This window comes from Mandrillus leucophaeus, unplaced genomic scaffold (assembly GCF_000951045.1).
Source record: "Mandrillus leucophaeus isolate KB7577 unplaced genomic scaffold, Mleu.le_1.0 Scaffold102, whole genome shotgun sequence".
NCBI lineage: Eukaryota > Metazoa > Chordata > Mammalia > Primates > Cercopithecidae > Mandrillus > Mandrillus leucophaeus.
In genome coordinates this window covers 32,393-49,354 of record NW_012098321.1, presented here as the reverse complement: position 1 = coordinate 49,354, position 16,962 = coordinate 32,393, and the positions used below count along the sequence as shown (strand labels likewise).

The 16,962-nt window shown below is 35.0% G+C and overlaps 1 protein-coding gene across 1 annotated transcript in view; it reads left to right on the top strand.

Moving 5' to 3' along the window:
- Window positions 1-10,841, top strand: part of GBE1 (glucan (1,4-alpha-), branching enzyme 1) — a 122,817-nt gene extending 111,976 nt beyond the window's left edge. Inside the window, exons 4-7 of the mRNA XM_011976730.1 lie at window positions 3,673-3,798; window positions 4,608-4,743; window positions 7,132-7,222; window positions 10,628-10,841. Coding sequence (XP_011832120.1) covers window positions 3,673-3,798; window positions 4,608-4,743; window positions 7,132-7,222; window positions 10,628-10,841 — 567 coding nt within the window. The remainder of the gene's footprint in view (window positions 1-3,672; window positions 3,799-4,607; window positions 4,744-7,131; window positions 7,223-10,627) is intronic.
- Window positions 10,842-16,962: the final 6,121 nt, after the last annotated feature.

Genomic DNA, 16,962 nt, shown 5'->3' with positions numbered 1-16,962 from the left:
TGGGGCACATCTCTGATTGTTTCCATGGGCAAGCTTTTATAATTAGTATTGCTGATTCATTGAAGTCACTTTTTTCTTTTAACTTTATTTATTTATTTATTTTTTATAGACGAGATCTTTCTCTGTTATCCAGGCTGGAGTGCAGTGCCATGATCATAGTTCACTGTACCCTTGAACTCTTTGGCTCAAACGATCCTCTCACCTCACCCTCCTAATTAATGAGGACTGTATGCATGCATCATCATGTCAGTTTAATTTAAATTAATTTTATTTTATTTTATTTTTCATTGATATTTTGTAGAGACCAGGTCTCCTTATGTTGCCCAGGCTGGTCTCAAATGTCTGACCTCAAATGATCCTCCCATCTTAGCCTCCCAAAGTTCTGGGATTGTAGGTATAAGCCGCTGTACCTGACCTGGAATTAATTTTTCTGAGGTTTTGATGCAGATTGTCAAATTGCTGTTCAGAAATTTTATACTGCTTTATACTCACACTAGCAGTGTATCAGACCTCCCATTTGACAGTATCAAGTGAACTCTTTTAAACATTAGCTACCAGACTTCTTGTTGAAAGATGAATCAAGCCAGCTCTTTCTTTCAGTTTGCTCCATAGTATGCTGACATTTTGAGGTTGTGAGTTAAATGACTTAAAGTTTTCTCTAAAAATTTTTCCGACTGGAATTTGAACTCATTGGAGCATAACACATATGCAGGATGTACCCTCCCCCTCACCAAAAGAGTTTTGTGAGCAAAGTTTAGTGCATAAACGATATAGTCTTTACTCTCTGATTGTCTCTCAAATTAAATTTACTTGTATTTGTTATGATACTCTTATTTAGCTATGGAGATTACAACAATTTAGGAACAGAAAGTAAAAAGCAAGGTGAGATGGCTACTATAGACAGGTGTACTAGTAAGGAAAACCTAAGTTACTGTAAAAAAAAAAAAAATGCTTGCAAAATTCAGAGGCCTAAAGAGTAGAGATATTTATTATGTACCAATCACAGGTCAGTGTTCCGGATCTGGTAGAAAGTTTTGCTCTACTTAACATTTGGGTGCAATTCCATTAATAAGAGAGAAGGAGAAAATGGGAACATTAAAATGCTCCCCTCCAACAAGCAGCCCTAGTAGAAATGACTCTTAGAGTAGGAGAAGACAGAACTTTTGGAAACAAAATATTGAAGTGATTCACTGAATGAGCAAACACTCCTTTGTCAGGTCAGTGACTTGATTTTGCCCTGCCTACAGACTTAGAAGTTAACCTGTTACCATACCATCGATTCTGGTCCAGGACTCCTAGAACAGAAGTCAATTATTTTATTACTCATGGCACAGTAGACATCATATTTTCATTGGCTCCCCTTGTCCTCCAAACCCTTTAGGGGTGACACTATATGAGCCAGATGACTGCTGCTCACACATTGGGTTCACAACATAGCTAGATAATATTGAGCCTGGAGAATCCCTTCTTTTGTAGCAGCTCTGTGTCTTCAAGGGTGTCATTGTTATCCTTGAAGGTTGCTCACTAGGACAGCCCTAAGAAATGGCTGCCATTAACAGTGGTCAGGGCCCTGCCATCTTGGTGCACCCAGCAAAAGATGTAAGAGCATCCGGGAACCCTGCAGGGACTGTTCTTTTCAACATTCAACACCCATCATTCGGTAGCCTCTGGAGACATTTCTGTGTACAGCAAGATGAAGGAATTAGTGTTCCAAAGGATGTGGGAGTTAAATTCTGCATGAAGTAAAAATTTCAATGTCTTACAATTGCAAGTATTTTGTCTGCCTAGAGACACCTTCAGAAACGATTATTTTTTATGATCTGCCTTTTAGAAGCCATTTACAAAACAGAGAAAGCATAGATGGATAGATTAGCCAAAGTGGTAATCACTGAAAACGGATTTATAGTATTTTGTTTCCTCATACATTGTTCTGGGTTGATGAGTGAGCAGAAGGCCCTTTCTCAAACCTATTACTGTAGTACATTATACTACAGATTCATATAGGTTAAGGGACTTTTTTTTTTTTTAAGGTTAAAATAATCTAAAAGTAGGTTGGTCTTATTGCTTCATGTTTTGTGATAATCGCTTGAATAATAGCAACACCTGGTGATGATTAGCTTTAATAGGTGGGAGGCATAATGAAGGAGAAATAATTGTATTCATGTAAGTTAGATATTCCTTTCACCACTTACCCAGCCTCTCCATTGTAAACCGTAATTTATTATTTTTTGGCATCTGAAGGAAGTGCTGGGGAAGCCTGTTCGGAGAAGAGAAGTGAGTATTAGAAGCTCTGTGTTGAGCTTTTGGCTCTGCCACTTGGTTATTTTGGGATTTTTGGCAACTTACGTAATCTCGCTTAATATTTGGGTCACAAAGATTTTCTGGAATCAAGTGAGATAAGAATGTAAAAGTCTTTATAAAGCATTTTACAAATATTTAGTTACTAAGAATTGTGAGTACTTAAGCTTTTGTCTATTAGAGGAGACTGAAGAATACATTCTCCTCAATGATGAGGGCATAATATAGCTTTTAATCTGGATTTTAAAAATTATATTTTACCTCCTTTTAGAAAGTTAAGAAAAAAGACAACTTTGTGTAAAAGCTACAATTTCAGCCTGGTGCATTGGCTCATGCCTGTGATCTCAGCACTTTGGGAGGCTGAGACAGGAGGATCACTTGAGCCCAGAAGTTCAAGACGAGCCTGGACAACACAGACAAACCCCATTTCTACAAAAAAAATCCCAGCCCTCGCAAAATTAGCTGAGCATGGTGGCACCTGCCTGTCGTCCCAGCTCCTCGATAGGCTGAAGTGGGAGGATCACCTGAGCCTGTGAGGTCGAGGCTGCAGTGAGCTGTGATCACACCACTGTACTCCACCTGGGTGACAGAGTGAGCCCCTGTCTCAAAAAATAAATAAATAAAAAGCTACCATTTCAATCATGTGGAAGTTCCGTTTATATGGCTGGATAAATTCAAAATCATTTATTTAGTTCTAAGTCTTAATAGTAGATTCAGTAAAAAAATAAATGTTATTGTTTTTTTAATTATCAAAAACAGTAGTGGTATTGTTGGCAAATATGTGAATGGATGATTAAAGGAGCTAATGCTTGGTGTTGTATGGTAAGGAATACAGCAAATAGGAGGTAAAAGAAGTTGAGAAGGCGTGGGAAATATTTGTATGTGTCTGTGTGTGCACTTTGTAAGTGTTAGTCAAACCTGTTCTTCTTAAGCTTCCTGAACATGTTTTCATTAGTTGCTATAGAAAGGAAACAAAATAGATGGTTATATAACTCACTAATTCCTTTTTTTAATGGAGTAGGATGATTTTCTCATTGATTGATTTATTGACAGAAGCTTCCAAATAATATTCTTGTCTTTTTAGTATCTACTGTTCGTTTAAGTAAGCACTCTCATGGCTAGTTTGCAGTGGTGGAAATTGCCAGAAAGCCATAAAATGTTCACGCTGGAAGTTACTTTAAGGATGATATAGTAACAGCAGATGAGAAAACCAACATTGATAGAATTATGTTCCTGAAGGTCACACATCTGTATGGTGGTCTAGATTCTTAAGATCATTCATCCTCTCCTACTTGTAGCAGTGCTCCTCAACCATTATGTATTATCAGAGTTCTGGACGTATTTTAAAGCAATAACATCTCATTCTCTTTTTAGGTAGTTATTACTAGTAAAAGCGGAGAGATCTTGTATCGTATTTCACCGTGGGCGAAGTATGTGGTTCGTGAAGGTGCTAATGTGAACTATGATTGGCTACACTGGGATCCAGAACACTCATATGAAGTGAGAACAACAAATCTTTAAATAAATTATTATTCCAATACTTCTAGGAAAGTTAATTTTTACTTTTATAACTTTTATAGTAATGTTCAATGCTTCTCCTCACTGACAGTTGAGTATTTTACATCATAGGATTCCTCTTACACTGTGCGTGTATCAGAGTCTGTCTTCTGTAGCCAATAACATATAGAAGCTAGTTTTTGTGTAGTCTGTTTTTGAGGTTAAGGAAAACAGAATACTAAATTGCTATATACTACTCTGTAAGGGATACTGTGTTTGTTTTTTTTAACTACAATTTCTGATTTATCAGAGACTCTTTAGTGCAATATTTCTCAGTGTCATGGGTTTGAATTAGGATAAATGTCCTTAGAAATATGGAATAGGGAAGACCATCTCATGAATGTATTAACTAGGGTAATTTTTACCGCCATATTATTGACAAGTGTTCTGTGTATATTTGAACTCACTTTCTGTCCTTTAAATCATTGGAGTTTGTTGATATATACTTTGCATTTGATAATTACGTCTGTATTTCATGGATCTTACATTTTCTCTGAGGCTTAAGCTCAAAAAATAGTCTTTACTCAATGATAAGGCATAAGCTATTACATGATTTATCTTTTAAAATCCACTAACAGGACTGTAAGGACTTTTTCCTAAAATAAAATTTAGTGAGTGTAGCCGGTGCCTTTTATATGTGAGAATAGTTCCAAGTGTTTAAGTATATTCACCACTTTTAAAAAATATACTTAATCAGGTAGTGTCATACCTGAATTCCTGGTTTAATTCTATATGTAATTTATATTCTGTAGTTTAAGCATTCCAGACCAAAGAAGCCACGAAGTCTAAGAATTTATGAATCTCATGTGGGAATTTCTTCCCATGAAGGAAAAGTAGCTTCTTATAAACATTTTACGTGCAATGTACTACCAAGAATCAAAGACCTTGGTAAGTAATAACTGTGATTTTTATTCAGATAAAATTTTAATGAGTCTGTTCTCTTATTAGAAAAGCTAATTACAAGTGTCTCTTTTTTGTGTTAGGAGATTAAATATGTAATAGAAATACATTTTATTTTAGGCTTCTCAAATTGCCCTGTAATAGTGATAGCATAGAAAAGAGAAATGGAATAAGATAGAGCATAAGAATTAAAGATATTATTCCAATTTCAATTTTAAGTAATGTGAACGGATGACTTCCAAAATTATAGATAAATATGTAAGCATAATTACTTTTTTGCTGGAGGAAAAGTTTATCAATTTAAGTGATCATTGATTATAGCCTGTTCATTTTAGTCTGTTAAGGAAAAAAATCTTATATTTGTAATGTGCCTGGAACTCATTTTGTATCAGAGTTATTTTATATAGCCCCTTCCTGGATGACTTATTTAACAAACATTTATAGAATATCTCTGTGAGACACATTTTGCTAGCTATTCATATATTGAACTGTACTGGCACAGATCCTGTCTTCATAACCAACAGGAGAGTGAATAATATATTGCTGAATTATTGATTCAGTGTGTTTTAAATCTGTTGTTTTTATAGGTAATACTATTTAAAATAATTTGACAGTATATTTAACACCTGCTTCAATGGCTAGGCAGGAGGATAAAGCACATTTAATTTTACTGCTTCTGCTAGGGAGTCCAAATTTTGGCTAGAAGAAAGATTTGTAAGCCATGGTTAAAGTTTTCAGTTATGTATGGATTATCTGTGATGGTAAAGTCAGGTTCCAGAAACCAAAATTAATTAAATATATAGAGTATTTAGTATTAATTATAATTAATAGATATTATGCTAAATTATTATATTTGAAATATTCTTTCATATTATGGAGTAATAAATTGCTTATGACCCAGTTCTTGCAGAACGTTCAGCACAAGGATTCTCTTATTCGTCTTTGTGTCGGAATTCCCTAGCCTAGTACCTGGAATAAAAGTGAATCCAGGAATGATTAATGCCATTAAAATTAAGAATAAAACTATAAATTTGTGCTTGATATAAGATACCAACCCAGAAGAATGAAACTAATCTAATACCTTTGTTTATAAGTACATTTACAAGTATAGTTGCATATTTAAATGAACTGCCGTTAAAAACGAACTTATATAAACCTTAAGAAAATTATAAAGCTTGCATGAATTGGACTTTGAGAGCAGAGTAAGAATATTTTCTATGTATGTTACAGAACTGTAACTTCCAAAGTAATGAAATCATATTTGATCATTTTACCAAATTATACTTCAAGAAGAAAAACCTGTTTTTCTTAGCTTTTTAAAGACCAATACTTTTCCCCTTGATTATTTGCTTATATTAAAAAATACTAGAATTTTTTTAATGTTATGGATTTTTAAAACATGATATCTACTTTTTTGAGTCACTTTATTTACTGTTAGAGCAAAACATATCCAGATGGAGAAAGTAAGGTGATGTGTTTGTATGTGCACATACATGCATATATGCACTTGGAAATAATTTTATAGGTGCAAATTATATAGTGGAAAGTAGAAGCATTAATGCTAATTGCATAAAAGCTATCTTTTGGGCTGGTCACGGTGGCTCATGCCTGTAATCCCAGCACTTTGGGAGGTCGAGGCGGTGCGTCACCTGAGGTCAGGAGTTCGAGACCAGCCTGGGCAGCATGGTGAAACCCCATCTCTACTAAAAACACGCAAAAAATTAGCCAGGCATGGTGCCATGCACCTGTAGTCCCAGCCACTCAGGAGGCTGAGGCAGGAGAATTGCCTGGCAGGAGAATTTGGCAGGCAGAAGTTTCAGTGAGCCAAGGTCACGCCAGTGCACTGCAGCCTAGGCGACAAAGCGAGACTCCATCTCAAAAAAAAAAAAAAAAAGAAAAAGAAAGCTACCTCTGAAAAATATGAGTTTGGTGCTATTTCTTATGCTATATGGTAAAAAGGACTGAAATATATAGAAATAAATAGAAAGAGTCAAAATAAAAAGTATATGTCATGCAATTGGTTTTTTAAATTTAGGTTTCATAATCTTCAATATGACTATTACAAATGTAACTGCTGTTTAGCATATAGAGATTGCCATCTTTAATATGCTAAAACCAAATTAAGCAAGTTTGCATATTATTTATTGCTTGTTAAAATGAAGGTATATCAAATAGCTAGTCAGAATACAGCTCTAAGAGACTATTCAATGTTATTAGAAGGTCAAACAAAAAATGTTAAAGTAGTAGAACTTTTCAAGACGATCAAAGCTTCTAGATTGTAAATTTTAATGTATTGGGAATGAGGATGCTTTTTTCCCCCATTACTTTTTTTTTAAAGGGGGCTTTTAATTTATATTTGACCATTGCCTTACATAGGATACAACTGCATTCAGTTGATGGCAATCATGGAGCATGCTTACTATGCCAGCTTTGGTTACCAAATCACGAGCTTCTTTGCAGCTTCAAGGTAAAATCAAAGACTCATTATGTTCATTCTTATTTTGAGCAAATAATTTAAATAAATAAAATGAAATTTTACATTTTATATAACATTCTGTAACATTTTAGGGTTAACAGAGTTAATAGAAACTGAACATTTTCTTTTACTAAGGCCATACACTCTCTTCCCATCCCGCCTTAGAAATTGTCCTTGATTTTATGTTGCTGTTCGTGGGATGATTTGTGATATAGAATGTCCAGTTACCTGCTGAAATTGTCACATATTTGGAGGCCCAAGGTTTAGTCAGAAAATCTTGTCCTATGAAAGCCATTCTTGTGAGAGAGCACGTCGTTTTCCGGAAAGAGACTGACTCATCTAGGAAGGTCACTGAAGAGGCCCTTGGCAGGACAATTACTGCTCACGGAAGGACTGCCCTTCCCTCCAGGCGGAAATGGGTGGAATGTTGCTCTCTGGACGGAAAAGACACCACGGGGTTCTGTGCAGTTAACGAGGTGCTGATCTAAATGACCACAGACTGAAGAAGTCCAACACTCTCAGTGTTGTGGAGTTTATGACATGTGGCATATAGACATTGCTCCTATCATCATTCATACAGATTATTATTTTTTAACTGTAATAAAAGCTAAAATGAAAATGACAGGGAGCTATAATCAGAAGTCTGATCAGTTTAGAATAGATCAGAACAAATACTGCAAGTGAGATCTAAAACACAACTAAGAGTTAACTGGGGAGAGGGGTGAAGTGGGCGTAAATAGGTGACATTCCAGGCATAGAAAAAAGATACTGGTTCATTTACCTGTTTCTCTTTATATTAGTTCTCCCTGAATAAGTTACCTATAATACTGTCTCCAAATCCTCCACTCCAGTTCTTTCTTGAGCCCCCTCCAGGTATGCTGTCTGCCTCTTCACTGAAGTTGCTTTTGTCAAGGGTATTAGTGACCTTCACATTGTTGAGGACAATGGGCAATTCTTAGCTTACTTCAGCTGTCCACACCCCTTGGCACAGCTGGTTACTCTCACCTTCTTGAAACCTTTTTCTTTCCCTGGCTTCCAGAATAGTTTAGCCTCCTGTTGTTGCTTTTCCCACCTCACTTCTTGCTTACTGTTAATTCCCTTTGTTCTTTCCTCTTTATCTTTATGACCATTAAATATTGGACCATTAAATAATGGAACTCAGTACTTAGTTCCATTCTCTTCTTCATCTGTATGAAATACGTGGGAGGATCTCATCAAGTCTCATCCAGTTTTGTAGCTTAAATATATGCTATATGTTAACTCCCAAACTTAAGTCTCTCTGACCTATCTTACGAACTTCAGAAAGTATATATTTGATGTTGGGGTATCTAATACTTATATCAAACTTCATGTGTCCAAAATTAAATTTCTGATCTTAACTTCAAGCTTCCTCCCCCTGCCATCTTCTCTACTGCAGTAAATGACATTTTCATCTTCTAGTTGTTCAAGCCCAAAATCTTGGCATTATACTTGACTTGTCCCTTTCTGTTCCTCCCTACACGCTAGCTATTATAAAATCTAGCGATCTGTAACTTCAAAATAGATCCCAAATCTGGCTGCTTCAACTGCCCCCACTGCCACCACCCATGTCCAACTTGTGGTTATCTTTTACCTGGATTGTTTCAATAGCTCTTTGACTGGTCACTCTGTTTTCTCATGCTTTCTTTCCCCTTCTCTTACCTTTGGTCTACCAATTATGGTCAATTTTTCTGCCTGGTGGCCAGAGTAATCATTTAAAAATTAAAGTTAGATCGTGTCGCTGTCTTGCTCAGAACCCCTAGTGAATCCCTGTCTCCTTCAGAATAAAAGCAAAAGACATTACACTGGTCCCCAAGGCCTCATTTGATGTGCTTCTTGGCTGACTCTTAGAGCTCACCTCTTTTCTTTCTTGATCATTCTAGTTACAGTAGCCTGTTTGCTTTTTTTCAAATGCTCTTAGCTCATCCCTGCCCCAGTGCCCTGCACCTGCTGTTCCTTTGTGTCTGAATGCTCTTACCCTTAGATATTGTTATGCCTTGCTTCTTACTTTTTTTCTTGCTCAAATATTGCCTTTTCCATGAACTTTAACTTATGACCATCTTTAAAATAGCAAACCTTCCCTTCCCACCAGTGGCTTTTTGTTTTCTTTAGGACATTTATTATTATCTGACATTCTACGTATTTTCCTTGTTTGTTGTCTCCCAGTGGGAATGTAAATTCCATATGGTCAGTGGTGTTTATTTTTTTCACTAGTGTATCTCCAGAACATAGAAAATGTCATGGCACATGGTAGATAACTTTAGTAAGTATTTGGCAAACAAATAAAGGAATGAATGAAGGAATGAGTGAATGGCTGAATGAAAAAAACTTTATTATTGAACATGTTGTTCAATGAGTATGAAAATGGACAGGTGGCTGGAATAAAAAGAGGGTGTGGGAGAGTGTCATAAGATGATTAACATTATTGGAAAGAGCCAGTAGATTGTGCAGTAGGCCATGATCAGGACAATGGTCTTCACTCGGATCAATGGGAGCACAAGTATGATTTTAAGTAGGTGACATGATCTTATTTGTAGTTTATAAAGAGAGCTCTTGCTGCTCAGTGGAGTTGGCTATCAGGAGACTTGCTATATGCTTAGCACCGTACCATATCATGAGGAGCCTGATAGGAACAGCTGCTGCCCTCAAGGAGCATATAGTCTAGTGAGGAAGAGAGACAGTAAACAATTGAAGGCAAGGGTGACTAAAGGGCAAAGTTGATGCCATGGATGACTATAACGTCAAAATTTTACACAGGTTAAGAAAGGCCTTGTTCTGTGAGTAATTTTTGTTACCTATTTCATTCAGACTGTGGGGCTACCTTTAACACAAACACACCTGCTTGTGAGCTACCCATCTTATTTACGTGGTGACAAACGTGGCACATTGTCTTGGCCCACTGGTAACTGTGGGCATTCTATTTTTGGAATAAGTGCAGGAGGGATAGCCTCAATCAAGGCACCGTGGATATTCAAAGAAATTATTGAAGAGCCCCTCAATCTCAAATGTACACACTGAAAGGAATGGGCAAACATGAGAGCAGGAATGACTTACTTGCAGGTGGAAATCAGAAGCTCTGAGAATAGAGAAGCAGAGTTTTATTATTTACATCCTCAAAATGTGAATTTTGGTTAGGGTATAAATCTACATTTAATAACCCGATTTAATAATTTGATTTAAATTATTTTCTAACTTAATGGTTTTAAATTTGCTTCATATCAAACATGAAGCAAATTTGAGTTGTATCCAAGTATCATATCACATGCTGCTTGGATATTTAAAGTGTCTACTACTGTGATGGTGAAGCAGTTGATGCACAATTGACCATTTCCTCTAAATGTGATGCAATCTTGTTTTTGCCGTGTTCTTTATTGTTAGCCGTTATGGAACACCTGAAGAGCTAAAAGAACTGGTAGACACAGCTCATTCCATGGGTATCATAGTCCTCTTAGATGTGGTACACAGCCATGCTTCAAAAAATTCAGCAGATGGATTGAATATGTTTGATGGGACGGATTCCTGTTATTTTCATTCTGGACCTAGAGGGACTCATGATCTTTGGGATAGCAGATTGTTTGCCTACTCCAGGTAGGTACATACAATATAGAAATGTTTTCTATTGTTGCATTCAAGATTAATTTTTAAGAATTTCACTAAATTCATTGTGTGTGTACTCTCTCACTGGTACTTAATGTTCTTAATTCGATTTATTTTTGTTGTACAGGGGATTTTACCTTGTTTTGTATAGCACATGTATTTGTGGTATATTGCATTAAATTTCAATTTTACATATCTTATGCCATGTAAAATATATTGGTGATATGGTCACTTAAAAATTTGGCTGTGAACCATTTTTTTTTAATATCTAAAAGGCAACTTTATCAAATTGACTTAAATCATAGCCAGTCTCCTTTTACTAGAGAAATACATTGTTTTAAGAAGGCTATTTAAAAAAATCATACTTCATTGCTTCGTATCTTAAAATTTCATGCTTTTGATTACAGCTAAATAAATTTACAACTATAAAACAACAGTTACTAGTATATAATATGTTTCATGTACGGTGCCAAGTGTTTTAGATATACTAGCTACCTATTTTATCTTATTTAATCTGCACAGCAACTCTACTTACATGTAGTAAACACTATTGTTATAGCCATCTTATAGATAAATAAACTAAGGCTTAGTGTTGAGACCATTTGTTAAGATCAAACAGATCTCTGACCTCTTCTAACATCTAAGGAGAAGGGTGTTTTAGGTGATTAAATAGCTTATGGCAAAAATTAAAAAGAAAAATTAAAAAACCATGAACTTGTGTTTATTATTTATTGTAAGTGAAAAAATGAAAATGTCAAGCATATTAAAAGTAGCAAAGTATCCAGTAATGTATAATACATATTTCTATAATGCATATACATATTTTATAATACATATGTGAAATATGTATATGTATTATATACATATTATATATAATTATATATATGTATATGTATTTTTGAAAAAAAATGAATTTTCTTTCCAGTGTTGCATCATACATAAACATAAATATACCTGGAAAATAGGCTATATAGAAAAATATCTCAGCAAATAATTTTGTAAAATGAAGAAGTCTCATTTTTCAACCTAAATTAGATGACTTGTATATGAAGGAAATTCATACATTGTTTCTGGATATCATACATTATTTTATATTTCATAGCCATTCAGGAAACACTCATGCCAGATAAGGCAGTGTAATAGGTGAGAAAAGAAACAAGATGGTAGCAGGGTTCCTGGCCTAGCCTCACTGTGGTACAAACTGATTAATCATTCTTATTCTCAGGCTTTTTATTGTAGAAGGAGGCAGAGTTTGGGGGCTAATATAATTTTGCTCATGAAGGTATTTTGTATTCATGTCACCTTTTGAACATTAATTTTTATGCCACAGATTTATAGCAAATAAAAAAGACTAAATCTGCATTAATTCTGTGATATATTAGGTTGGTGCAAAAGTAATTGTGGTTTTTGTCCTTACTTTTATTGGCAAAAAACTACAATTACATAACTCTACTAATTACATCATTGAGTATATCTTATAGAAGTAGAAATTCAATTAATTTAACTCTCTGGTTTATATTTGGATGAATGAGGGTTGATTCTTTTGTAGAAGTGTGCCTTATGAAAGAAATATATTAAATAGATTTTTATGTTTTAAAACAATTATTCTGTAGAACTATACCTTAAAAAGAAATACATTAAGTGGATGGATTTTTATGTTATACAACATTTTTTTTTTTATGAACGTGTTTATCCTAGTGTACCTTGCTGTACCAAAGTGCATTTAAACTTAGCCAATTTTCTAAACAAAAGGGATCATACATCATTGTTTTCCAAAACATTTCTATTACAGAAATTGAGACAAACTCAACATTGTTATTTAATACTTGGCTTCTTTTTTATTGAATTAGCTATTAATCTTTCTCATGTGCATGCTTTTGGTAAATAAAGCATCATATGGTTTTAACTTAATTTTTATTGTGACCATTTTGTTGGTTTTTTTTCCTGCTGTCATATAGGCTTAGTCCTCTGTAAATATAGTTTTATTAAATTGCATTTGTAGTATCCTACATGCCATTCTATTTGACCAATATTGAACTTTTCCCATTTTATAGAATTAGTATTTTCTATGTAAGTTTATACTATTAATGTATTAGGGTTCTCTAGCGGGAGAGAACTAATAGGATATATATATATTTATGAAGCTATATATATATATATATATCAAGGGGAGTTTATGATGGGAACTGACTCATACAGTCACAAGGTGAAGTCCCACAGTAGGCCATTTGCAAGCTGAAGAGCCAGGAAGCTAGTCCAATAGTGCAGCCTTTAGTCTGTGGTGAAAGGCCGAAGAGTCCAAAAGCTGAGGAACTTGGAATTTGATATTTGAGGACAGGAAGCATCCAGTACAGGAGAAAGATGGAGGCTGGAAGACTAAGCTAGTCTAGTTTTTCCACGTTCCTCTGCCTGCTTTTATTCTGGCTGTGCTGGCAGCTGATTAGATGGTGCCCATCCAGATCGAGGGTGGGTTTCTGCTTTTCCCAGTCCACTGACTCAAATGTTAATCTCCTTCGGCAACACCCTCACAGACGTATCCAGAAACAATACCTTGCATCCTTCAATCCGATCAAGTTGACAATCAGTATAAACCATCACAATTAGTTATGACATTATTAAACAATATGGATAAAATCCCCCAAAGCCAGTGTATATAAATTCATTTAAACAAACATGTCTTAGCATTCATGATCAAAGTCCTACTTTGCTCTTTTGGTTATTTATTGCTGCTTAATAAACAAGCCAAATATTTAGTGACTTCACAGCAATATTTGTTTTGTTCCCAAACTCACAATTTGGGTATACCTCAGTGTGGACTGCTCTTCTTTTCTTCACCTTGTGTCAGCCGGGGTGGCTCACGTAGGGGACAGAGCATCTGCTTTCAGGATGGTTCACTCACATGGCCTACAGCTGGTGCTGTCAGCTAGGAGCTCAGCCTTGGTTGTGAGGTTGAGGACCCCAGCTCCCCTCCTCCTAGCCCACTCCACAGACAACGTGGGCTTTCTCACAAGAGTGACAGTCCCGAAAGACAGGATGTGCAAGCTGCCATTTTATATGGTCTGGGTTTAGAACGTGGCACAGTGCCATTTCTGCTGAAAGCTACTGGTCAATCACGGTTTCAAGAAAACTTGAAAACTTGTTAGTTTATCGAATAAAACTTGTTAGATATGAGCATTTTTGCACATAGCCTTAAAATTCCTTAACACCCCTCCCTTTGAAGGGGCGTTAAGTAATTTTAACCACACACAACAAATGTGCTGCTTTACAAATTCAAAAGAGATGTATTGAAATACCTGTTCATGTGGAAATACTATTTACTCAACCATATTTCTCTTATGAGAAATATCAGAGAGTTATGTCTGAAATAGGCAATTAAAAAAAATACACCTTTCATTATAAAATAATGCCATTGTAGATAATTAGAAAATTTAAAAAGGCACACAAAATTCAAAATAAAAAACTATATTTAAAAAATGTGAACAGCATACTTGTATTTAGCTATATGTGAATGCATTTAATGAATATTCCTTACATGCATATAAATATATAACCCAATCCTTCACTTTCACCCTCTTCATAAAATAGCTACTCTGCCTGTAATTTTGAGTTTGTTCCTTATTCAGATGAAATCAGAAACTACAATTTATATTTCATATTTTAAATATGAATATTTCCACCCCTTACATTTGTTAGGCTGATTAATTTTATAGCCCACTGACAAATAGACATAAATATGGCACATGGCTTGCTTAAGACCTAAGCCTCTTCTTTGAAAACTTCTGCCATAATTTTTGAAATTATTATATTTACTGTTTGAAAAAACTGATGTTATAGAATTGCTTCTGTAGAGATATGCTACTGATGCTCATTTTATCCTATCTATATGTCACAACCTGTCACCTTTTAGAATCTGGGATTCAAGTGCCATCATCAAAGTTATCAGAATTAAATCTCTTACTCTGAGTAGTACCAGAGATCCTGACTGTGCTGTTTCATTACCTGCTATGAATACATTTCCAATCAGGAGCTGCCCATGTTTTAATTTTCTGTCTACTCGGCTGAGCTGCCTTCTAGCTCTGCTAAATTAGTAGTGACAGTTCATAACAGAGATTGGGTTGTCCTTTATTTGGTAGAGAGAACTTTCTGACAAGTATGTCACCCATAAGTTTCAAGAGTTTCTAGAATTAGTAATAATGAATATAGTGTAGTAGCCCCAGTTTTAAATTCTGTTTGCATATTCCTCTGGCACTATATCAATGCACATTTAAGACAATGAAAATTTGTTAGGTTTAAATAACTATTATGCTATAACCATTACTAGATCTTCAAATGAATATCTTTTGTTTGTTAAATATTTCTTTCAAGGATAAAATACTGACTTCTAAAGGAGATAGCAAAGTAGATCTAATGCTCATGTTTTTCCTCCTTAAACTTATGTTTGGACACAAAATTAATATAGTTACATTTCATCAGCTTGAGTTCATAATATGGTAACCATTAGGCTGAAATATATTCTCTTTTCTTGAGCAACTAGAGTTGTTTTCGGAAACAAAAATGAGTCCAGTTGGCCTCTTTAGGGTCATAAGTATGTGGAATAAAGTACCCTTAGTATAGACACTATATATAATATTTAGGGCTTCTTAACTATGGTAGGTGTTTTCTGTAAGTTACAATGTGGAAGGAAATTCAACGGGTTCTCCCTGCTCAGAGTGGATTTTTGTATCTGAGGTAATTATTCTATGATATCTTACCATATGGCTTTTCTATGGTTAATTAGAATTGAGGTAGAATGGTAACCCAGTCATGCATTCCTGAGGTAAACCCTCATGACCAGAGATGCCAGTATTCTAAACACAATTTTAGCATAATTATATGTGATATTACATCATGACCAAATCAGTTCTCAATGACAAATACTAATTTGAGGATTATTATGCATCAGTATACTAGCAAATGAGTATATGACACCATCATGATTAGCAAGATTATTAAAAAACTAAGCAACCATGACATGAATGGAAAACTCTAAAATATTTTTAAGAAGATTTTTAAGCCATACACTACTTTTTGATTTTGTCATTGAATTACAAAAGGAACAGTTCACCCAATGACAAAAACAAACAAAATACAGAAAAAATAGCATACAAAGGATAAATGTGTACAACCACGTTTGAAAACAATTTGGCATTATTTGGTAAAGTTAGAGATACATATATACTATGATGCATTAGTCAGTATGTATGCTTGGAGAATTTGTCAGAAATTTTGGAAAGATAGACTTAAAAAACAAATCACTCCTTTCAGAGTACAGTAGGCTCCACCTTTTATCAGTGGTTTTGATTTCTGTGATTTCAGTTACTCATAGTACGTTAGCCTGAAAATATTAAATGGAAAATTCCAGAAATAATCAGTTCATAAATTTTTTATTAGTTTTCAATAGTAGCCTAATGCTACGTCACAATGAGGTCATTCACCTCACTTCATTTTGTCATGTAGGCATTGTATCATCTTCATAGCATCACAAGAATAAGGGTGAGTACAGTACAATCTTTTGAGAGAAAGAAAGATATTGACATACATTTTATTACAGTATATTGTTATAATTGTTCTATTTTATTAGTTATTGTTAATCTCTTATTGTGCCTAATTTATACATAAAACTTTACCATAGGTATGTATGTGTAAAGACACGGTATATATAGTGTTTGGTATTATCTATGGTTTCAGGCATCCACTAGCAGTCTTGGACTGTATCTACTAAAAATAAGGGAGAGCTAATGTATTTGTTTTTAATTTCACTGGATAGATTTCAAAGCACTGAATTTTTTTTTTTTATAATTGAAGTAATATAGCATCTTTTTAGGCATATAAACACCTGCCTTATATGCTTTACAAAAACAAATGATGGCTGGACATGGTGGCTCACCTGTAATCCCGGCATTTTGGGAGGCCAAGGAGGGCGGTCACCTGAGGTTGGGAGTTTGAAACCAGCCTGACCAATATGGAGAAACCCTGTCTCTACAAAATTAGCCGGGTGTGGTGGTGCATGCCTGTAATCCCACCTACTTGGGAGGCTGAGGCAGGAGAATTGCTTGAACCTGGGAGGCAGAGGTTGC